The following is a 22,434-nucleotide window of genomic DNA, read 5'->3' on the forward strand; positions in this document are numbered from 1 at the left end:
TCAAATAAATAAAGTATTCAAAAAAATAATTCTTAGTAGCAAATAAATAAAAATTCTCATTATCCATGAAGAAACTGCAGTGATTTTAAACACTGCTAGTTAAAATGTAACCTCATTCCCAGAGTAATTTTAAGAAAAAGCTGTTATAAGGCACAGTGAAGTAATCCTAGATTATTCTTTCATTTATAGTGTTCACCACAGAAACACAGGTCAGGAGCAAATCAACATAACTGATCATATTTTATTAACAGCATTTAAAGACAGATTATTTCTGTAGAAATAGTTATAGACTGGTAAATAAAAGAGGATGACATAAAATTGCCACCTGTTTATTTTGTCAATCAAGAGCATTAAAATTCATTTATCATAGTTTTATTATATTCATGAAAGTATTTTAATGCAAAAAGCATAGAGAAATCTCTGCAAAAGGCTATTCAAAGTACTTTCTGAATCTCCTTTAATTCCCTCTCAGTTTTTATAACCATCTATACTCACAGATGACTTTCACTTAAATTTGTTTCAAAAGCAGGCATTTATTGTTCTTTTCAGCCTCCATTTGGGTTGGGAAAAGGAAAGTTCTGAGACCACCAACTCAGTATTCCATAAACATTTGTTTCAAATGACCAAGATCTTGCCAGGCATCTTTCTTCTTCTCTACTTATGAATTACTTTTGTGATTTGTCTTATTGTTTGAGAATACCATATGGTAGAGGGAAGTAAAATTGAAAAAAGAGGGCAATAAAAAGACCAAATCCTCATGATTTAATTTTTAGTGATGCCTTTCAAGTATTCAAATGATGCAAAAACCAATGTTAAAAAACAAACAAAAAAATGGTTTTACATGGGATGCCTGGGTGGCTCAGTTGGTTATGCTGCTGCCTTCGGCTCAGGTCATGATCCCAGGGTCCTGGGATTGAGTCCCACATCAGGCTCCTTGCTCGGCAGGGAGCCTGCTTCTCTTGCTGCCTCTGCCTGCTTGTGTGTACTCTCTCTCTCTCTCTGGCAAACAAATAGAAATCTTTAAAAAAAAAAAAAAGGTTTTACAAACTTCCAGTGACCAAATAAATAAGTCATGGAAATGTAAAGTACAACTTAGGGAGGATAGTCAATAATACTATAATAACACTGTTTATTATTTGGTGACAGATGGGGACTATACATATGATAAACACTGAATAATGTACAAAATTGTTTGATCAATACATTGTACATCTGAAAACCAATGTAACATGAATCGTATTTCAATAATTAATTTAAAAAAATGGTTCTGATTGCCTCCAGTACTGCAATACTCACTCAGAAATTAACCATTAATATATTTTTTAAAGATTTTATTTTTATTTATTTGACAGACAGAGATCACAAGTAGGCAGAGAGGCAGGCAGCACAGAGAGAGAGGAAGGGAAGCAGGCTCCCTGCTAAGCAGAGAGCCTGATGTTGGGGCTCACTCCCAGGACCCTGGGATCATGACCTGAGCCGAAGGCAGAGGCTTTAACCCACTGAGCCACCCTGGCACCTAACCATTAATATTTTATGATTTTATACTTTTTTCTAGAAAATTTTCTAAAAATAACTCCTATATTTTTCTATATGATGTTTTTGCACTTACTATATAGTTACAATTTCCATTATGTTCACCCAGGCAAGGTTCAGTTTATGCCCACCATCTGAGGAAGTACAATATGACCCTTTCTTTCATGCTAAAATGATTCAGAGTTTAGACAATTAGGTATATGAAGATATAGTAAAATATTCCACCATGTACATAGCAGATTTATATAATTTTTAAATGGTTATAAGGTATTGAGTGACTATTTAATCCTCTATTCTTGGGGAAAAATTTCTAATCTCCATGTATTTTCATGTTTTTATACACATACATTCTGTGCTTTGTTTCTTTTATTTTCTCAATATAAACCAGTGTTTTTTCAAATTGTGTATGAGGATTCTTTAATGGGTATTTTAAAAAAATATTTTATTTATTTGACAGAGAGAGAGAGATCACAAGCAGGCAGAGAGGGGGGAGGTCTTCCCCGCTGAGCAGAGAGCCCGATGCGAGGCTCCATCCCAGGACCCTGGGACCATGACCTGAGTCGAAGGCAGAGGCTTTAACCCACTGAGCCACCAAGGCACCCCCTTTAATGGGTATGTTTAAAAAATGAAATAAAACAAAATAAACTAGAATGCATCACACATAATAAAGGTGAGTACTGTTTTGTGAAATTTTTCTTTTTATAATTTATGCATACATATATAACATGTAGGACTTAGTCAATAATGTTTACAAAACATTGGAATAGACTCTGGGAAACTGAATTGCTAGATCAAAGGGTATCACTTTCTTTTAAAACTTCTGGCTCATATTTGCCATACTGCTTTCCAGAAAAGCCAAACCATTTTCATGCCCACCAATAGTACATAAATAACTTATTTCTCCATATTTATACCCAAAGAAACTCATTTTTTTTAACTTTTGTTGATCTGAAAGGAAAGAGACCATGATGCTATGTATTTATTTATGTACTATGTACTATGTAGGTACTATATATGTATGTATGTATGTAGGTAGGCTCCACCCTGAGTCTGGAGCCCAAAGCAGGGGTTGAACTGACAACCCTGAGATCAAGACCTGAGCTGAGATCAAGAGTCAGCTGCTAAACCAACTGAATCACCAAGGTGCCCCCATGATGCTGTTTTAATTTACAGTTTTTTATTCCTAGAAGTTGATTATTATAGTATTTCTCTCTGGTGAATAATATTTACAGTCTAAGAAAATAATTTCTTTTTAATCCTAAGAGATGCTGAACTTGGTTTTGTTATACTTTCTAATTTTAGAATACTCAAAATGCTTTATATAAGTTTAAAGTACACAATATATTCATTTTGTAGAAAGAGGCTAATACAAGTGTTCTCAATCTTCTTTAACTATTTATATTCATTTTACCTGTAATCCGTGTATGATAGAGCAACATACTAAGAAGAGCTCAAGGATGTTAAGATTTTAGGCCTAGTTCTAACAATAATCAACTCTCCATGTGAACTTCACAAGCAAATTCCCTTTTTTATACTTTTTTTTTTACTATTTTATAAAATAATGGAGAATACACCAATTATTTAAGTCATTAAAAGTTATTATTTACTGAATACATATAATATGACAGAATCAGAGTTAAGTGATTTAAATTCTTTATATCATTTAGTACTCACAATACCTCTGAATATTTTTATAGATCCCAATTTGAAATGAAGAAACTGAGGCTCAGAGAAATTACAAATTAGACACCTGACATACCTGGAGTACAAACTGGTATGTCTGACTCCATAGCCAATATCTTAATTGTTATACTATAAAAGTTACAAGATATAATTTTTTCCAAGAATTTCTATCAATAAATAAGGACTTTCAGATATGTATTTTTTTTGTTTGTTTAAAAGCAATAAATAGGGGTGCCTGGGTGGCTCAGTGGGTTAAAGTCTCTGCCTTCGGCTCAGGTCATGATCCCAAAGTCCTGGGATGGAACCTCACATCAGGCTCTCTGCTCCGCAGGGAGCCTGCTTCCTCCTCTCTCTCTGCCTGCCTCTCTGCCTACTTGTGATTTCTGTCAAATAAATAAATAAAAATATTTTAAAAAAATAAAATAAAAGCAATAAACACCCATAGGAGTCAGTAACTCTACTAGAAGGACTTGAACTTTTGAACGTGTAACCAAATTGTTCCCCCTGCTGGCTAATTCACGGAACTACAATCTGAGGGCGGAAAAAAAAAATCCTTCAATGAAAACTGACAATATAGGCTAATAACAAATTCCTGTTCTTAATAGATCATGTTTTTAAGAGAATAATGAGGAAACCAGCTCCAGAAACAACTTATATTTAAAACAATTTTCAAGGGTCTTTGTAATTTATTTTTGGATAAGTTAGGAAGTCACTGAGGAGATAAGACCTACAACGTAACTTGGGATTAGGCTACATGTACTTTTTTTTGTCTCATACAACAATTAGGCTCAGACCATCACAATTTGTTGAATAAACTATATTCTGAAGATGACAGAAGTAGCAAATTATACCTTAGGAGCTACACCTGACAAAGATTCTGACCATTAACTAGCAAATATTCAGAATCCAGATGAAATTTCTGAACTTCTTAAACATCCACATTTCAAGGCTTCAAGTACACCACTAACTCTTTTTCTTTTTTGTGAAGGTGTGTTTCTGTTTTTCTTGCATCTTTTTTCCTATACCTACACTTGGTTTTTCCTTTTAAAACTAGTTTTAAAAAACTATATAAACAATTTTAATTCTTGAAAAGACTGTACATTCACATGGTTCAAAGAGTGTAAAAAGTAACAAGATAAAATACCTTCCTTTTCTTCTTATCTCCAGATAACCATTCTTACTTGAAATAACAAAAACCATGAGTAAGTAGCAATATAACTGTTTGTGTACTGTATGGACTACAAGAGCCTCTTCAAACCCTGTTGAGAAGGCTCTTTTATCTTCTTGCATATGACATTACTGTTCTTTTTTTGATTCAATGGAACCTAAAAAAGATCACTCTACATCTGACCATCTTGGTGCATCTGGTAAGTTTCACTACTGTTTTAAAACAGAAAAAGCACAAGCAATTGGTAAATTAGCTCTTACCGCTATCCATTTTAAGATCATCCAAACACTCACTGACACCAAAAGCATTACTATTTACTGAGCATCTACTCTGTATCAAACAGTAAAAAAGAAAAAAGTACAAAGAAAGAAACTATAATTACTTAAAAAATGGTAATACTTTCCCAAATTCTTGAAATCAAGGAAGGTGGTATGTGTGTGCAGGGGGAGGGAAACTGTTATCCACTAAACCCATGTAAGTAGAATCTGAATTATAAATATGTTGCTCCCTAACCTCCCACCATCCATTTTCCTAAAAGGAAAACCACTTGAAAACCTTCAAATAATGAATTTATTTAAGCAAAAATTATTAGCACAGTGCTGAAAGCAGTAAAGGAAATCAACTACCTTGTTCTTCAGGTGAGAGGTCACTATCCTCATCTTCACTGCTTGCTTGTTCATGAACCCGATACTTTGGCTCTGAGCCTTCAGCAGCAGCTAATCTACACAACAGTCATTTACAAAGAAATCAACACTGTGATATTCTTTTATTGAGTGTCTCATTCATTCAACTCTTGAGCCTTATAAAAACATTTAAAGATCATTACTATGCCAGCTATAACCTGATGAGGAAAATAAAAAGCAAGAAAGTGGGAATGAGCATAGAAACCAGTAAGCAATAAGAACAGTGGAAGGTGAAAGAAATCAATGAACAGCAAAGAAATAGAGTTTTTGTTTATGAACCCAGTTATTTTTGTGTAATCTCTAGGTGTAGACCCAATGTGGGGGCTCAAACGCACAACAATAAGAGTCGCATGCTTTTCTGACTGAGCCAGCCAGATGTACCATCTTACTTTAAAACATAGGATATTAAAAACACCACCAACAAAAATACAAACGCATAGGGGACTGACACAAGGAATCTGTGTACCAGGCTCTAGTACTCTTTCTGCTACCTGTACACTTTGATTTTAATCTAGAAACAAGACTATAAAAGTTGCTATGAGAAATCCAAATAAACTTAGCTTATGCTTTTTTACATTTGTACAAGTACAGCAGAATGCCTTTAACTCTGCACAATTAAAAACAAGTGAAAATGTGTAAGTGAAAATACTTCATAGTCATCAGTACTTACTTCTTAGCTAAGATATCTGGGGTCAAGGCTTCATTGGTTTCTGAATCACTCAGTGCATCTTCATCATCACCTACCATACTAGAATGAAAAGCACATTATAATTAATACTTAAACCATAATTTTTCAAGCAGAAAAATAAGGTAGAAAACCATAATTCTATTGATTAAGTTATAGTATCAACATATTTATAGCTCTGTTGTTCTGAGGTTTAATTTTATTTTTTAAAAGATTTTATTTATTTGACACAAAGAGCACAAGCAGGGGGAGAAGCAGAGGGAGAGGGAGAAGCAGGCTCCTTTTTGAGCAGAAAGCCTGATACAGGGCTTGATCCCAGGACCCCGGGATCCTGACCTGAGCCAAAGGCAGATGCTTAACCAACTGAGCCATCCAAGTACCCGGAGGCTTAATTTCAAATTGTTTCTATTCCATGCAAGTTTTTGAAAATACAGCACCAATCAAGAAAACCCTCCAAATGACTTTAAAAAACCACTACTGTGACCATGAAAATAAATATTAAGAACTTGTATCATTTATAAAAAATTTAGAAACTTCAATTATTCCATCCAGTGAGAGGGAACAAATATTGTAGGAAAACAAAACCAAAACCAAAACCACTGTCTGGTTTTAGAAGAAGACAGAAACAAATGATCCATGCAGACATAAGGCTAGGTAAAATACCATAATTAGATCCTAAAGATCTAATTCAGGGCATTTAAAAGCTATTAGCTTTCTTCAATCTATCCTCTAATATAAAATTTTCTCCCCACTTAATTGCAAACATGAGCATATTTAATTCTGAGGCCACTGAAAGGTATATAAAAGCAGAAGTCACCTATATTAAAAAAAAAAAAATACTGATTTATATCCTTCCTAGTTAGTTGATGAGACAAGTTAAAAAAGTGCTATAGTTTTGATGATGCATTTTTTCCATGGGAGGTTATCAATTTGTAGAACTCTTATAGACAACTCTATATTATAAAATTTATGGGCAAATTATATTTATGTGTGTGTATATACATACACATGTATATATAAAAGCATTAATAACTTCTGTATATTAACAGTGTGAAATTCTTAGATAGTATAACACGATCTTTCTATAAAAAGCATCCTCTTCTACTAAACAAAATTCTTTAAAAAAAGGGCCATGAAAGAAACTGGTAAAATTGAGCACTAAATTGATAAAAGCTGAGAACATGTACCTGTACATACATAAAGCTTCAATTACTTAGGAACCAAATAACTTTGGAAACTCCCAGAGGAAGGATATGGGTAAGGTAAAGGGGCAAAAAAAGTACCAGATAAATACCATTCACATTTAAGATAAACAATCTAAAAATAATGCCTACAACTTTTTCAGTTATGTTCAATTTTAATTCTTGTCAGATAGGTATTTCCAACCAAAAGATAAGGAAGGAATGTCTATCTACCACCATTACTGAAAAGGAAAAAAAGCCCTGACTGTGGCTTCTGGCACAATAAAAGGTTTAAGGTATGTTTTAAAATATATCCTTGGGGGGCCTGGGTGGCTCAGTCATTAAGCGTCTGCCTTTAGCTCAGGTCATGGTCCTGAAGTCCTGGGATCGAGCCCCCACACTGGGCTGCTTGTTCTGCGGGAAGCCTGCTTTTCCCTCTCTCACTACCACTGCTTGTGTTCCCTCTCTCTCTGTGCCTGTCTGACAAATAAGTTTTTTAAAAAAAGTAAAAACAACAACAACAACAACAAAAACCATTCTTGTAATTAGGAGAAAAATAAGGGTATAAGCTTTTCATAAATCTTATTTCCATTTCTTCCCTCAAGCCTTAGTGTTCCGAGTTTTGGCACCTGTACCTATTTCATTATTTCTACCTTTGTCAAAATCTTCATACTTATCCTTGTTTTTACTGTTTTTGCTATCAACAAGGTGTAAGTTATCTCAACTTACTTTCCAAAGTTCTTATTCACTGATTTGAAATACAGACTTCCTTAAGTCTATTTTAACAGTAACTCCTGGATTTATGTTACCTTCCTTCATAGACCAAATACTTCATTCCTGGAAATCTTTTTCAATACAAATTAAGGCACAGTCTGAATTAGGTATTTCTATTATTTAGAATCTCTATCTTCTCATAATGCTTCCTGGTACATTATTTTTGTCTTCATACTAATTACTGCCACACACTATAATTTTATAATTCATTTAAAATATTTTGGAAGGCAAAAGCTGCCAATAATCACAATGTAATTATCTGAACTATAATATTACATAAGTTTAAAAATAAGGACATGTAACAATAGTAATGACCACTTGTCTTTGAATGGGTTTAAAAAAGCTGGTCATCCCTTTCTGCAAAGACTGAATAAGCTCCCAGTTTCTACTTAGAAAGGAAATAAGCCCAACCCTCATCTTCCTTTTTATAAATAGATTATTTTAAGGAATGCAAAAGTCATTAATCTGTGTGTATCATTAGTGGCTAGGGATCACTGAGTTACAGCAAATAAACAGTTACTACAATTATAATGTACAAAATGGATTCTCGGGGCACCTGGGTGGCTCAGTGGGTTAAGCCTCTGCCTTCAGGTCAGGTCATGATCCTGGGTCCTAGGATCGAGCCCTGCATCGGGCTCTCTGCTCAGCGGGGAGCCTGCTTCCCTTCCTCTCTCTCTGCCTGTCTCTCTGCCTACTTGTGATCTCGATCTGTCAAAAAAATAAATAAAATCTTAAAAAAAAAAAAATGGACTCTCAATTTTTCCTTAAGGGGAGGTGGGGAGGGGCAGAGTGAGGAAGAGAGACTCTTATGCAGGTTCCATGCCCAGTGTGGAGCCTGATCTCATGACCCTGAGATCACGACCTGAGCCTAAATCAAGAGATGCTTAACCAACAGAGCTACCCAGGTACCCCTAGATCCCCAAGTTTTTAAAGTTACTTGTTACTGGGACGCCTGGGTTGCTCAGTGGTTAAGGATTTGCCTTTGGCACTGATCACGATCCCAGGGATCGGAGATCGAGTTCTGCATCAGGCTCCTGGCTCAGCGAGGAGTCTGCTTCTCCCTCTGCCTGCTGCTCCCCCTGCTTGTGTGTATGCATGCTCGCTCTCTCTCACAAATAAATAAAATCTTTAAAAAAATAAAATAAAGTGATATATTACTTATACTATTATATACAAATATGCAGTTGGGTTATTGACTTGTGCTCTAATAACTACTATAAAATCAAACAGATACTTAAATCAGCTGTTATCCAGAAGCTCATATAGAATGCAAAAAGGAAGTAAAAAAGGAACGAATCAACAAAACATTACCTATGGTAAGGAGTGCTAGGTTCATCTATTTTCATCAAACCATAGTCTTTGTCTGCTGGATGATATGTCGCCAGGATGTTCATTTCATCCCACTTCTGGGATTTTTTACTAAAATTAAAAAGAAAAAAGAATTTCCTCAGTGAAGTAAAAGATAAAAAAGTTACACATCTAAAATTGACAAACATCCAAATCCCACGTTTCAACTTCTATCTGACTGCCAGCTTCTATTTTTACATATACTTTCTTGGAATAGAAACTAATGTAGGGTAAAAACCGTAAGTAATTACAATAAAATAAATATTTTATAGTATACTTAGTGCCCACATATTAAAAACACACTATTCAGAATCTTCATCAGATACTCAAGACACTATATTATGACACGCTTAGTCTTCATCTAGCCTTTACAAGTAATAATAGCAAAAAACTGAAATGTACACATTGTATAAACTCAGCAGTTGAGGATTTTTCACCTATTATATGTCGTTAACAGTTTAATAAAAAACAATGAAATTTTCCAGACCCCTGGCTTGGGGCACTGACTATTAAAATGAGAGGATCCTGAGGCTGCTGGGTCCCCTTTGTGAGGGCACGAGTATCCTTTCCTCTGGCACCAGGACCCCATTTTGGTACACCAGGCTATCTGGGCCCTCACACTTCACTACGTTGTATTCCTCAGTTCCTCAGAGGGTGAAGCCTTCCACTCTCTGTCTGTCACAACTCTGGGCTCTCTCTTGCACTCAAACTGAGATGCCAGCCCTTCCCAGGAATGGGGGCCAGAGGAAGAGGGAGAGCTAGGGAAAGAGAACCTGGGGTTTGTTCCAGGGTTTTGGGATTAAGTTCTTCATTAAGAAAGAATCTGGGAATACAAAGGTGTTGGGGGGGGGGGCAGGGAATTTGGGGGGAATTAGTTGGAGGGAAGGAGAAGTTCAAGTATACTCTTGTTTTTAATCCCATTACTCATCACTCATTACTCATCATTTATTGTTAAATAAAGTAGCCTGGGACATACAAAAAAATAAATTAAAATTAAAAAAAAAATGAATACCTCCTTGGCCTAATTTTTTCAGAGATATCCAAAACAATCAAAAGAATTAAAACATAAAAACTACAGGGAATACCTCACTAAACTTAAATACCATTAATATTTAGGTTGCAAACATAATAGTTAAGCTCTTTTTTTTTACCTAGAAAAATAAGAGTTTGCTAAGAAATGGTATATTCAGGATACCTGAGATAAATCTACTTAAGAAATAAAAATAACTGTTTTATGAACATCTGTATTAATATCTAGTCAACAAAATATTTAAGGTGCTAAATAATTAGTTGACTTAATTACAAACTCTTTGGATCTACTCATTATATAAAGGACATCAAAGACCTCTCTGCCACCCAACAATATTTTGTTACATATACAATTTGTGCCTTGGTTATATACTGGAAAATAAAACTACTATAAAATCAAATGTAGATTTTACACAGATTCAAATCTTTTCTGTACTTGCACACGTTGGTGAGATTTTAGCGTAGATATTGTTAATTTTCCTAAATCTACCAACACCCATATTCTGAAATGTTCTTGAAAAATGATACACTCAAACTTTAATATCATATTCCCTTTACCATGCCCTGAGTCACCTTAAAATTATACATGCCAGCTCATGGCAGGTGAGCCTGATTTTTATGTTCTCTTGTTTTCTTCTCCAAAGCACCCAGTATCCCTATTTCAGACGAAGCACTTTTTTCTTCTTAATTTAGTGTAGTAAAATGTGTATACCATAAAATTCACCATTTTAAACATTTTTAAGTGTATAGTAGTTGTGCAGCATTAAGTATAATCACATTGTTGTGAAACCCCCAACAACAACCATCTTCAGGACTTTTTCATCTTCCCCAACTGAAACTCTACCCAGTGAACACTAACTCCCCATCCTCTCCTCTCCCAGCCCCAGGCAACCACAATTCCGTTTTGTCTCTATGAATTTAACTACTCTGGGTACCTCATATAAATAGACTCATACAATATTTGTTCTTTTGTGACTGGCTTATTTCACTTAATGTCTTCAAAGCTCATCTATGTGGTGGCATGTATCAGATTTTTCTCCCTTTTTTGGCACGTGCACCTGAATGTTTATAGCAGCAATGTCCACAACAGCCAAACTCTGGAAAGAACCTAGATGTCCACCAACAGATGAATGGATAAAGAAGATGTAGTATATATAAACAATGGAATACTATGCAGCCATCAAAAGAAATGAAATCTTGCCTTTTGCAACAACGTGGATGGAACCAGAGGGTATTATGCTGAGTGAAATAAGTCAATCAGAGAAAGACAATTATCTTATGATCTCCCCGATATGAAGAATTTGAGAGGCAATGTGGGGAGTTTGAGGGGTAGGGAAGGAAAAAATGAAACAAGATGGGGTCAGGAGGGAGACAAAGTATAAGAGATCTTAATCTCACAAACCAAAGTGAGGGTTGCCGGGGGGGAGGGGGCCAGGGAGAGGGGGATTAGGTTATGGACACTGGGGAGGGTATGTGCTACGGTGAGTGCTGTGAAGTATATAAACCTGGCGATTCACAGACCTGTACCCCTGGGGCTAATAATACATTATATGTTAATAAAAAATTAAAAATTAAAAAAAATTTTCTCCCTTTTTAAAGCTGATTAATGTTCCACTACAGACTACTTCCACTACAACTTCAAGTTGCTTATCCTTTGTTTTATCAAGAGGCAAAGGTTGGTCCAGATATACTGTACTTTTCTTTTTTAAATTCAGCATGGAATGTATCTGAACTTTGAACTAACAAACTTAAATCTCACTTATATTAAAAACACTTGAGTGAACTAAACTAGAAAAATAGAACCTGCTTTATAATATTGATTTCTTGGGGCGCCTGGGTGGCTCAGTGGGTTAAGCCGCTGCCTTCGGCTCGGGTCATGATCTCAGGTCCTGGGATCGAGCCCCACATCGGGCTCTCTGCTCTGCGGGGAGCCTGCTTCCTCCTCTCTGCCAGCCTCTGTGCCTACTTGTGATCTCTGTCTGTCAAATAAATAAATAAAATCTTTTAAAAAAAAAATAATAATATTGATTTCTTCATATGTCTAGCTGCTATCTGAGTAGTACATAATTGGTCTTATAGCAGAAAAACAAACAAACGAACAAACGAACCCCACTAGCACCGATGTTTAACGTTCAAGTTCCAGTTACCTTTCACTAGTCCTCCAACTACAGGCAAGTCCAACGAACACCCTCTTTGGGGCTACATTTACTCTACATTGAAACTGTAACAAAATGGGAGTTTTATTAACAGTCTTTCTTTTAATATAAGTTGTTGAGAGAATCAACTGAAATAATGTCTGTGACATCAAATTATAAAAGTACCACACAAACATAAAGGGTTTTTATGACTTTAAAATCTCCAGTTTGGGGGCACCTGGGTGGCTCAGTCGGTTAAGCGGCTGCTTTTAGCTCAGGTCCTGATCCCATGTCCTGGGATCGAGCCCCACTCCGGCTCCCTGCTCAGGGAACAGCCTGCTTTTCCCTCTCCCTCTGCCTGCTGCTCTGCCTACTTACGGTCTCTCTCCATCTAATAAATAAATAAAATCTTTAAAAAACAAAACAAAACAACACTACTGTTCAGGGTTAAAAATCCAGGTGCCATATCTCACTTAGAACTGTAGAAAATGGGTTGAGGAGGTTATTCTGAAGAAATGTTTAAAACTGCTTTTGAACTGGATCCCTTTCACCTTGCCTTGCCAAGACTCAACATTTAAGATTTTGAAAAACTTCTATGTGCCACAGAATGAATTTTTCTAAAAAGCAATCAGTTTTGTATTCAACTAAGTACACAGTTTCAGATATTTTGTTAAAATAGGTCCTATCTACAAATTACTCTGAATTTAGAAAGTAAATGCCTAGGTTTACTCATGCTACATAAAGAAAATAATCACAGTGAAGAGATATATTTCTAAAGATTCTAGATAGCAAACATGATCAAGCAGCTCTGATTAGAAGAATCATGAAAGAAACGTACACAAGCTTTAAGGGAATTAGATAAAGTTTGTGAAGAAAGCAATCCAATTAATAAGCAAAGGGAGTCTCAGGATACCATAACTAAATGTTCCCTCCTGAGAGAACAAATGCCTCTGAAGTGACAGCTGAGGTTAAGTGCCAGGCAGAAACAAAATCACAGGTGAAATTTCATAAAACCTGTATTAACAGGTAGTCCTATTAAGATTTCCTATTAAAGATACTGTAAAAGAAAGCACATCTCTACATAAAGTTTAAAAGCTGGCAAAACTAAACTGTGTTGGAATGTATACTTACATGATTACCATAGAAGTCTGAAAAGTGGTTACGTTGGGAGCCAGGGGAGGAAAGAGTGTGATTGGAAAGGACAGGGGACATTCCTGAGGTGATGGAAACATTCTTTTTCTTTACCAGGATGGCAGTTAAGGGGTGTTTTATAATATATATAATAATTTTATAATATAAATATAACCATTTATAATTTTGTGATTTCTTAAACTTTAAAATTACATTCAATATAACTTTCCATATTTGTATTACATTAAACAAAATATTTTAAAATAAATACATATTAATGACCTTGTTAGGTACTTCCTAACTTCAAAGTAAAATAAGTTATTTCTTAAATGATGTTAACAATATCAAATTAAAAATGACAACTTATCATCTTTACTGCTTAAGAATGACAGACCGTTAGAGGAGTTTAAAAGGCTTCTCCAATGGGTGGAAACCCAAACACCCTATAGACCTATTTGGTGAGATAACAGGGGGTGGAAAAAAAAGAGAGAACTGTGCGATAAAGCAGAAATAATGTTTACTTAAAAATGAAGGATAAAATTTAATAATGATAATCCCAGCACCCTAACCCACTAACAGTTTTGATTTCTGCAAATTCCATTACCATATAAAATAATATATATTACATAAAAGTATATAAACAATCAGTATATATAAGAATACATATACTGTGTACATACATATATAAAACAGTAGATACAGTACATAAAAATACATATACTGATATGGAAGCATTAGTATATATATTTTATTTATAAAGCAGTAGATACCGTATACAAAAAATACATCTACTGATATGGAAGTTATTAGTATATATATTTTATTATAATAAGCCACTTGTATTTTCTAGTCTTTAGGTTTTTTTAAATACTTATTAAATATTTATTTATTTGGCAGACAGCAATCACAAGAAGGCAGAGAGGCAGGCAGGGAGTGGGGGAAAGCAGGCTCCCTGCTGAGCAGCGAGCCCGATGTGGGGCTTGATCCCAGGACGCTGCCTGAGCTGAAGGCAGAGGCTTATCCCACTGAGCCACACAGGTGCTCCTAGTCTCAATACTCAATAATAACTATTCGCCCAATGTTAGATATTTATTGAAACCAAGTTTTTCCTATTTAGAATAAAGCAGAAATGAACACACTTGTGCATATTCTGTTCAATGATATTTTTAGGATAACTTGCTAGGATAGGCTTATCTGGGTTAAAATGCAACGGCTTTATAGTTCACTCCAGGTTGCAGTATAGTTTCAAAAGAGAAATCAAGGGGCGCCTGGGTGGCTCAGTGGGTTAAAGCCTCTGCCTTCGGCTCAGGTGCTGGGATTGAGCCCCACATCAGGCTCTCTACTCGGCAGGGAGCCTGCTTCCCCCTTTCTCTCTCTGCCTGCCTCTCTGCCTACCTGTGATCTCTGTCAAATAAATAAAAATCTTTTTTTTTTTTTTAAGATTTTATTTATTTATTTGACAGAGAGAAATCACAAGTAATCGGAGAGGCAGGCAGAGAGAGAGAGAGGGAAGCAGGCTCCCTGCTGAGCAGAGAGCCCGATGCGGGACTCGATCCCAGGACCCTGAGATCATGACCTGAACCGAAGGCAGCGGCTTAACCCACTGAGCCACCCAGGCGCCCAAATAAATAAAAATCTTAAAAAAAGAGAGAGAAAGAGATCAATATGTAATGTCCCCAGTAATTACCAAAACTTTGCCAAGATTGGTTATTTATGTATGTGTTATCTCCACCTGAGCAGTAGGAATCATTACTTAAAAGCTATTTTATGGGGACACCTGGGTGGCTCAGTTGGTTAAGCAGCTGCCTTCGGCTCAGGTCATGATCCCAGCATCCTGGGATCGAGTCCCACATCGGGCTCCTTGCTCAGCAGGGAGCCTGCTTCTCCCTCAGCCTCTGTCTGCCATTCTGTCTGCCTGTGCTCGCTCTCTCTCCCTCTCTCTCTGAAGAATAAATAAAATCTTAAAAAAAAAAATAAATAAAAATAAGCTATTTTATGTTTCTTTGCTCATTACCTTATAAATGCTACATTTTACTTTCCTTTTATGAATTATGTTTATATCCTTTGGCTTTCTATTGGAAACCTCTTATAAATCTAAGTTTTTTACATTTAAATATGAGCAAGTTCTTGTACATCTATATGACTTACAATGATGTAGAAAAACATAAAGAACTCAAATTTAAATGTAAAGATTTAAACCATGTTATGTATATATAAGCAAAAGATACACACAAGGTATAAACCACATATCTATAACATTATATGTAACCCAAATTCTTCCTGGTTTGTCTGTCTTTTAGTTTACTTTCCACTATCAAAAGAACTAAAGTTTTATTTATTCAAAGCTTTACTCCACTTCCTCAACACAATATTAAGAACAAAAGAAATTCTTAGAATTTTTTTGGCTCCAAAGAGAACAGTATCTTGCAAAAACATCGATTTAAATAGGGCATAAAAAAATAGGTTACAAAGCACTCTGGAAAACAGCATGGAGGTTCCTCAAAATGTTGAAAATAAAACTACCCTATGACCCAGCAATTGCACTACTGGGTATTTACCCTAAAGATACAAACGTAGTGATCTGAAGGGGCACGTGCACCCGAATGTTTATAGCAGCAATGTCTACAATAGCCAAACTATGGAAAGAACCTAGATGTCCATCAACAGATGAATGGAGAAAGAAGAAGTGGTATATATATACAATGGAATACTATGCAGCCATCATAAGAAATGAAATCTTGCCATTTGCGACAACGTGGATGGAACTAGAGAGTATCATGCTTAGCGAAATAAGTCAATTGGAGAAAGACAATTATCATATGATCTCCCTGATATGAGGAAGTAGAGATGCAACATGGGGAGTTAAGGGGGTAGGAGAATAATAAATGAAACAAGATGGAGTCGGGAGGGAGACAAAGTGTAAGAGACTCAATCTCACAAAACAAACTGAGGGTTGCTCAGGGGAGGGGGGTTGGGAGAAAGGGGGTGGGGTTATGGACATTGGGGAGGGTATGTGCTATGGTGAGTACTGTGAAGTGTGTAAACCTGGCGATTCACAGACCTGTACCCCTGGGGATAAAAATATATTATATGTTTATAAAAAATTTTTAAAAAATTAAAAATTTAAAAAAAAAAAAAAGGTTACAAAGCATACCGGGAATTCTTAGGTGGAAAGCAGTGAAGTAGAAGGAACTGAGGCACCTGGGTGGCTCACTGAGTTAAAGCCTCTGCCTTCGGCTCAGATCGGGATCTCAAGGTCCTGGGATCGAGCCCCACATTGGGCTCTCTGCTCAGCAGGGAGCCTGCTTCCCCCCCCTCTCTGCCTGCCTCTCTGCCTACTTGTGATCTGTTTGTCAAATAAATAAATTAAATCTTTAAAAAAAAAAAAAAAAAGAAGGAACTGTCAGCAAAAAACACTAAATATGGAAATTAGGATCTCCAAAGTTTGGGCAGAATTAACATTTGTTATGGAGTAATAAAATCCAAAAAGAGAAAAGTGAGTTTAATTCCAAGCTGTCTGTATTACCTTCTAATAGTTCATTATCTCTATCTAAAAAAAATATGGGCATCACCACTTACATTGCAATCTGCTGGGAGGATGAAAGCACCCCCTGGTTTCATTTTACCCCTCACCTCTTGGAAGATTGGTTTTCATGCAGCCTAAATCTGGTCCAGAAAAAGTCACCCCTTCTCACTTTCACTTTGATAGCTCATTTGATACTGCCTCAAAGACCTACCCATACATCTCACTGCTTGTGATTTGCTCATTTGGTAAGTTTTAGCCACGTTTGGAGTAAGAAGCGGAGCCTCAAGGTATTAAACTTTAATTGCACACTTCAAGAAATGGCTCTTTCTTTAAATAAAGATTCAACTTACATAGGTTGACAACGTACAAGACTATGAAGCTAGACACAATTACCAATTAAAGTAAGAGCTGACAATAAAAGCAATCAGTAATCAAAAAGTCACTTTCATAAAACTTGACTCAGTGAGGCTTTATAGTCCGTATCCCTTTACAGGCAGAAAAAGATAAAGCTGAAGCATGTTTATATAAAATTATATTAAAGGAAATTAATTCAAGCGCAATGTTTTTAAGCAGAATTTTCCTACACTATCTAAGAGTACTACTAAATGGAACACAGCAACTTCAAAGTGTATTGTATAGAACGATCTACTGAGATGTGGAAAAATTAGATTCCTATAGTTCATTTCTATTTGAATAAGACTAACATTTGAGGATGAGATACTGAGCTAAACTAACTTTACATTTATTAACCAATTTATTTTATTTAATTTTTGTAAAAGCAGGGGTGGGGGTTAGAGGGAGAGGGACAAACAGCTCCATCTCAGGACCCATGGATCACGACCTGAGCCCAAGGCAGACACTTAACAGACTGAGCCACCCAGACGCCCCTTATTAACTCATTTAATATAATTAAACGACACATGGATACAATGAATAAGTCACAGGAAGTCACAGAGCTAGTAAGTGGTAGACAAGACACAAACCCAGGCAATCTAGCCCCAGATTAATCACTAACCTGTAATACTTCTCATAACATAAGTTTTAGTAACATTTATTTTCACCAATTCAAAATGCATTCTCATTTTAATCTCTCTGAAAACAATTTATCTTAAAATGAATTTTATAATTGACGGCATTTTGTTCTTTTTTGGTGGTACATAAAATCACGGGTACTTCTTAGAATCAATGGTTTCTTGTTTTTGATGAAATGCACATTAGCTACTCACTAGATCTGTTCAGACCTTTACAAGTGGTACTCTATATTCAAGGTATCCTGACAGAATGAGAACTTCAAAATCATAGGAGACAACAGTGATGTTCTAACTAGCTGAATAGTGTAATACCATATATTGAGATTTTTGCCCGATAGGTGGATCTACAGATTCTATCCAGTTGTAACCGAACTAACCTTCAAAAAATTGGTATCTGACAAGTGGTAACTGAAGAAACAATTCATTGAAGATAACAGTATCAATGCAAAGCATAAAGTAAGTAAGAAAGTAACAGAACTGAGACAAAAAGAAAAGTCTGACAAGAACTGTATAAAAAAAATTCTAGGGCAGCACCTGGGTGGCTCAGTGGGTTAAAGTCTCTGCCTTCGGCTCAGGTCATGATCTCGGGGTCCTGGGATCAAGCCCCGCATCGGGCTCTCTGCTCGGCAGAGAGCAGGCAGGGGGCCTGCTTCTCTTCCTCTCTTTCTGCCTGCCTCTCTGCCTACTTGTGATCTCTCTGTCAAATAAATAAATAAAATATTTTTAAAAAATTCTAAGACTATTTGAAATTTGGCATTATACGAATCTCTTTAAGTGTATACTGAGCCTTGAAATATTATCTAATGATAGTAATATATGAGATAAATCACAAAGATATCTGAAGCATATTTGAATTTTTTCCTACTAAAAAGATAGACCCTTAAAGTAAGACAACTCAACTTCTGTTTTTCTTAAAAGAAAAAAAGTACCTTGGTAAAATCTCTTCATGTTAAATAAAATATTACATTAAGATATCCTCACAACTTATGAGGAGGCGGTGATGTGGTGTACAGAAAAAGGAAACTACCACTGCATTTAACTTGATAAAGGCACCAATAAAAGGTAAGTTATTTGCAGATTGTCTATTTACAAATTTGCCCACTTGATAAAATTCATTTGTAACTCTATAATCTTACGTGAGAGAGGCGCATTCTCTGTCTCTTGCAGACATGCAGAGAACAGGGACAATTCTGAGATGCTCCATGCACATCTTCCCAGCTGTTAAAGAAGGTGATTGATACCTTACCTTGTTGTTTCAGCTCTCAAACTGTAAATAAGTGTCTCTTTTGTGTCCATTGAGTAACAGTGTTTTTTACTTTTTTGTACTTTTGTTGAATCCATTGTTTTAAATGGCTCCCAAGTGTAGTGTTCAAGTGCTGCTGAGTTTTTGAAACACAAGAGGGAAACTTGCAGGAACCTAACTCTGTATTTCCCCTAGAAGCAATGGTTCACTATTCACTAACTGAGAATTTGTGATGATTATAAAGAACAAAACTACCTAAAATAACAAGAATTGACTTAGATCCCGGGTCATTTTCATATTAATACGAAATTCTGTTGCCTTATATTCTGTTCCAACTTTTAAAGTTAAACCATTACACTACACTTACCAGTTTCTGAATTTTAAGTCTATTAATAAAGGGTATTAAATAAAATAATTATTTTCAGTACTTTTTATAACAAAAGGGGAATACTGGTTATAATTAAATGACAAACATTAGAAAGAGAGTTCAACTATACTTTTATTGTTTCTGTTCAAAGAGGCACTTGTAAAGTTGCTAATAATGTTTGCATAAGCTGTGACATAAATAATGCATATTATATTACCAACAGAATTTGCTTTGCTTTACAGTCATATAAAACTAATAATGGGGCGCCTGGGTGGCTCAGTGGGTTAAGCCGCTGCCTTCAGCTCAGGTCATGATCTCAGGGTCCTGGGATCGAGTCCCGCATCGGGCTCTCTGCTCAGCAGGGAGCCTGCTTCCTCCTCTCTCTCTGCCTTCCTCTCTGCCTACTTGTGATCTCTCTCTGTCGAATAAATAAATAAAATCTTAAAAAAAAAAACTAATAATGAAAAAGTCCATCTCCTTTTACTACTTGTTTACTTGTTTACTATAAACATCATGAACCTCAATGAATTAGAGCTTTAGTTTCCTTTAAAGACTTAAGTGCTGTCTAACCCTCTAGACAAGTCAATCAAAATCATCCATCTTGGAACCTAGTAAACGGCCCTAAATTAAGTGAATCTGTCCTGCTAGCAGCCTAGGATAGTAGCTTTCAAGACAGATACCTGGAAGTAAACCCCAGCCAATTACAGAAAGAGGCTGAAAGACTAAGACCACAGGAAACTATGGCAGATCCAAACTGAGAATAAGCAGAAGATAAGGAAGCAGAGAAAGATAGAGGAGAACAATAAGCCACTTGGTAGCCAAACAAAGAGAAGCTAACACTAAGAATAACTAAGTAACATAAATGCCAGTGAGAAAGATACTCTTGCTGTTGAATACCCTGAAACTGCATAAGAGCTCTCTACAATTTGTTTTGTCTTCCTTAGTCTTCCTGCTATAGCTATGTTCCAGTGAGATTCTGTTTTCTTAATTCAGTAACCTACAACCATCATTCCCCACCAATTCCCATTTGAAGCAGCTTACCCAAAATAGAGGTTGGAAAATTTCCTGTTAGAGAATATAAGTCAAGCATCCAAAAGACAGTGGGAGTGTAGGAGTTGTGAGACAAATTAAGGTCCTTTCCAATCCCAAAAGGCCATGATTCTAAGCTGTCATCCTACTTCAATGTTTCTTCAAGGTAACATTTTCTTCAAGGTAAGTTTCTATAAATTTACCACTACTAAGTAGTCCTTTCATAGTCCTAAACTGGTTATTTAAACAGGTATGCTTTAGTTGTAATATTCCAAGTTTTTACATATGTCCCCATTTTAGTTTTTACTTTACCGATTTCAACGATAACTTCTCTTAAGCCTTCTTTCTGGAATATAGAGTCTTTATATTTTTAGTATCTTGTAACACCCAAGACCCCTAGCACTTCTAATCCAGTGGTATATTTTACACTATGTGTATGGTACTATTTTCTCTTAGTTGAGCACTGCACCTTGGATAGCTTCCTCTGTGCATAAATATCTTTTTCGTTCTTTAAAAGGGTGATATGTTGTTTCATTACACAAATGTACCATAATTGGTATTTCACCAGTCCTTATTAATAAACCTTGGCTTGTTTCCAATTATTTACTATTACACACAATGCTATGGGAAACATCTTTTTAAACGTGTACCTGTGAGTATATACAACTAAAATATCACTGGATCATTTCAGTTTTAGTTGCTACTCTGAATTGTTCTGAGCTTAGGTCTTTCAAGAGCCACAAAGACTACAAAGCACTTCAAATTCTTGTTGCAGATGCAAAAATAATTAGTACTAGATTTCCATTAAATATAGATCAAGACTCGGAAAATTTTGGTTTCTCTTAGTGTAAAGATAATGACAGATCAGGATCTAAGAGTGAGGGTGGCATGAGGTCTCTGATAATGTTCACCTAAAAAGGAACGACTGTGGAAACTCAATTAGAAAAATGTGGAAAAGGTCTCGTATCGGCTTGAGACTGGATCTTAAAGGGTTCCTAAGCCAAGAAAAGATTTTTATTATTGAGGAATTTTAGATACTTCAGATACCACGTTAAGAAATAACGAACAGGTCAATCTCTGAAACTTCTATATGATTCTTTCATGTTCCCAATTTCCCTAAGTTCAAAGAACAGATGTTTGTTTAAAAAATATTACATATGCGCGTGTACTTTTTAAAGAAGGGGACAAAACGATTAACGTCATAGCTCCTGCCTTCTTTAGAATCACTAGAATCGGCAGCCTGGCTGGAGGAGGGAGACCCGAGCGGCGCGGGAGCCGCATCCACGCAGCCGCCCGAGCTGCCGGTCAGCGCTCGGGGTCGAAACTGGGGCTGGAACAGGGGGTCGGGGCCGGTAACGGCGGCGCGGGGGAAGGCGAGGCCGCCCGGGCAGGAAGGAAGAGCTTCCTAGGCCCACCCGCGGTCGTCGCTCCCGGGTCTCACCTCAGCTCTTCGTCGACACTCCTGCCGGGCTGCTCGGCCGAGGCCACCACAGAGGAAGTCGTAGAACTCTTGTTCTTCAGGATCCCCTTGATGGGCCGATGCGAGGCCGTCGAGGCCGCCATTGCCCGCCGCTCCGGCGGTCGGCTCAGCGTCGCTGCTTGGCGCTGGGTCCAGGAAGGAAAGGGCTGGGCGCGGGCACAGACTCGCCAGGCAGCCGCTGAGCCCGCCTGGGGCTAAAGCGGCCGCACCAGCTGTCGCGGACACGGCTACCGGAGTCGTTGTCACGACACAACGACCCCGACGCCACGGCTGACGCCGCGTGGCTGACGGCCCTTCGCGCGCCCTGCGCCACCGACTCTTAACCGCGGCCTGCGGAGAAAAGCCGGCCTAGCTCCCCAGCGCGGGAGCGACGCCGACGCCGAAGCCAAGCGGACCCGCCCTCTCGCGA

General features: G+C 36.9%; 1 protein-coding gene across 1 annotated transcript in view; it reads right to left on the bottom strand.

The window, feature by feature from the left end:
- Window positions 1-22,417, bottom strand: part of PPP1R2 (protein phosphatase 1 regulatory inhibitor subunit 2) — a 29,914-nt gene extending 7,497 nt beyond the window's left edge. Inside the window, exons 1-4 of the mRNA XM_004745301.3 lie at window positions 21,987-22,417; window positions 9,019-9,126; window positions 5,738-5,815; window positions 5,011-5,105 (exon numbers count right to left, since the gene is read on the bottom strand). Of these exons, the coding sequence (XP_004745358.1) occupies window positions 5,011-5,105; window positions 5,738-5,815; window positions 9,019-9,126; window positions 21,987-22,108 (403 nt within the window). The 5' untranslated portion in view covers window positions 22,109-22,417. The remainder of the gene's footprint in view (window positions 1-5,010; window positions 5,106-5,737; window positions 5,816-9,018; window positions 9,127-21,986) is intronic.
- Between the last annotated feature and the right edge of the window lie 17 nt (window positions 22,418-22,434).

The sequence above is a fragment of the Mustela putorius genome, unplaced genomic scaffold (genome assembly GCF_011764305.1).
Source record: "Mustela putorius furo isolate JIRA1106 unplaced genomic scaffold, ASM1176430v1.1 tig00003834_pilon_pilon_pilon, whole genome shotgun sequence".
In the NCBI taxonomy this organism is placed as follows: domain Eukaryota; kingdom Metazoa; phylum Chordata; class Mammalia; order Carnivora; family Mustelidae; genus Mustela; species Mustela putorius.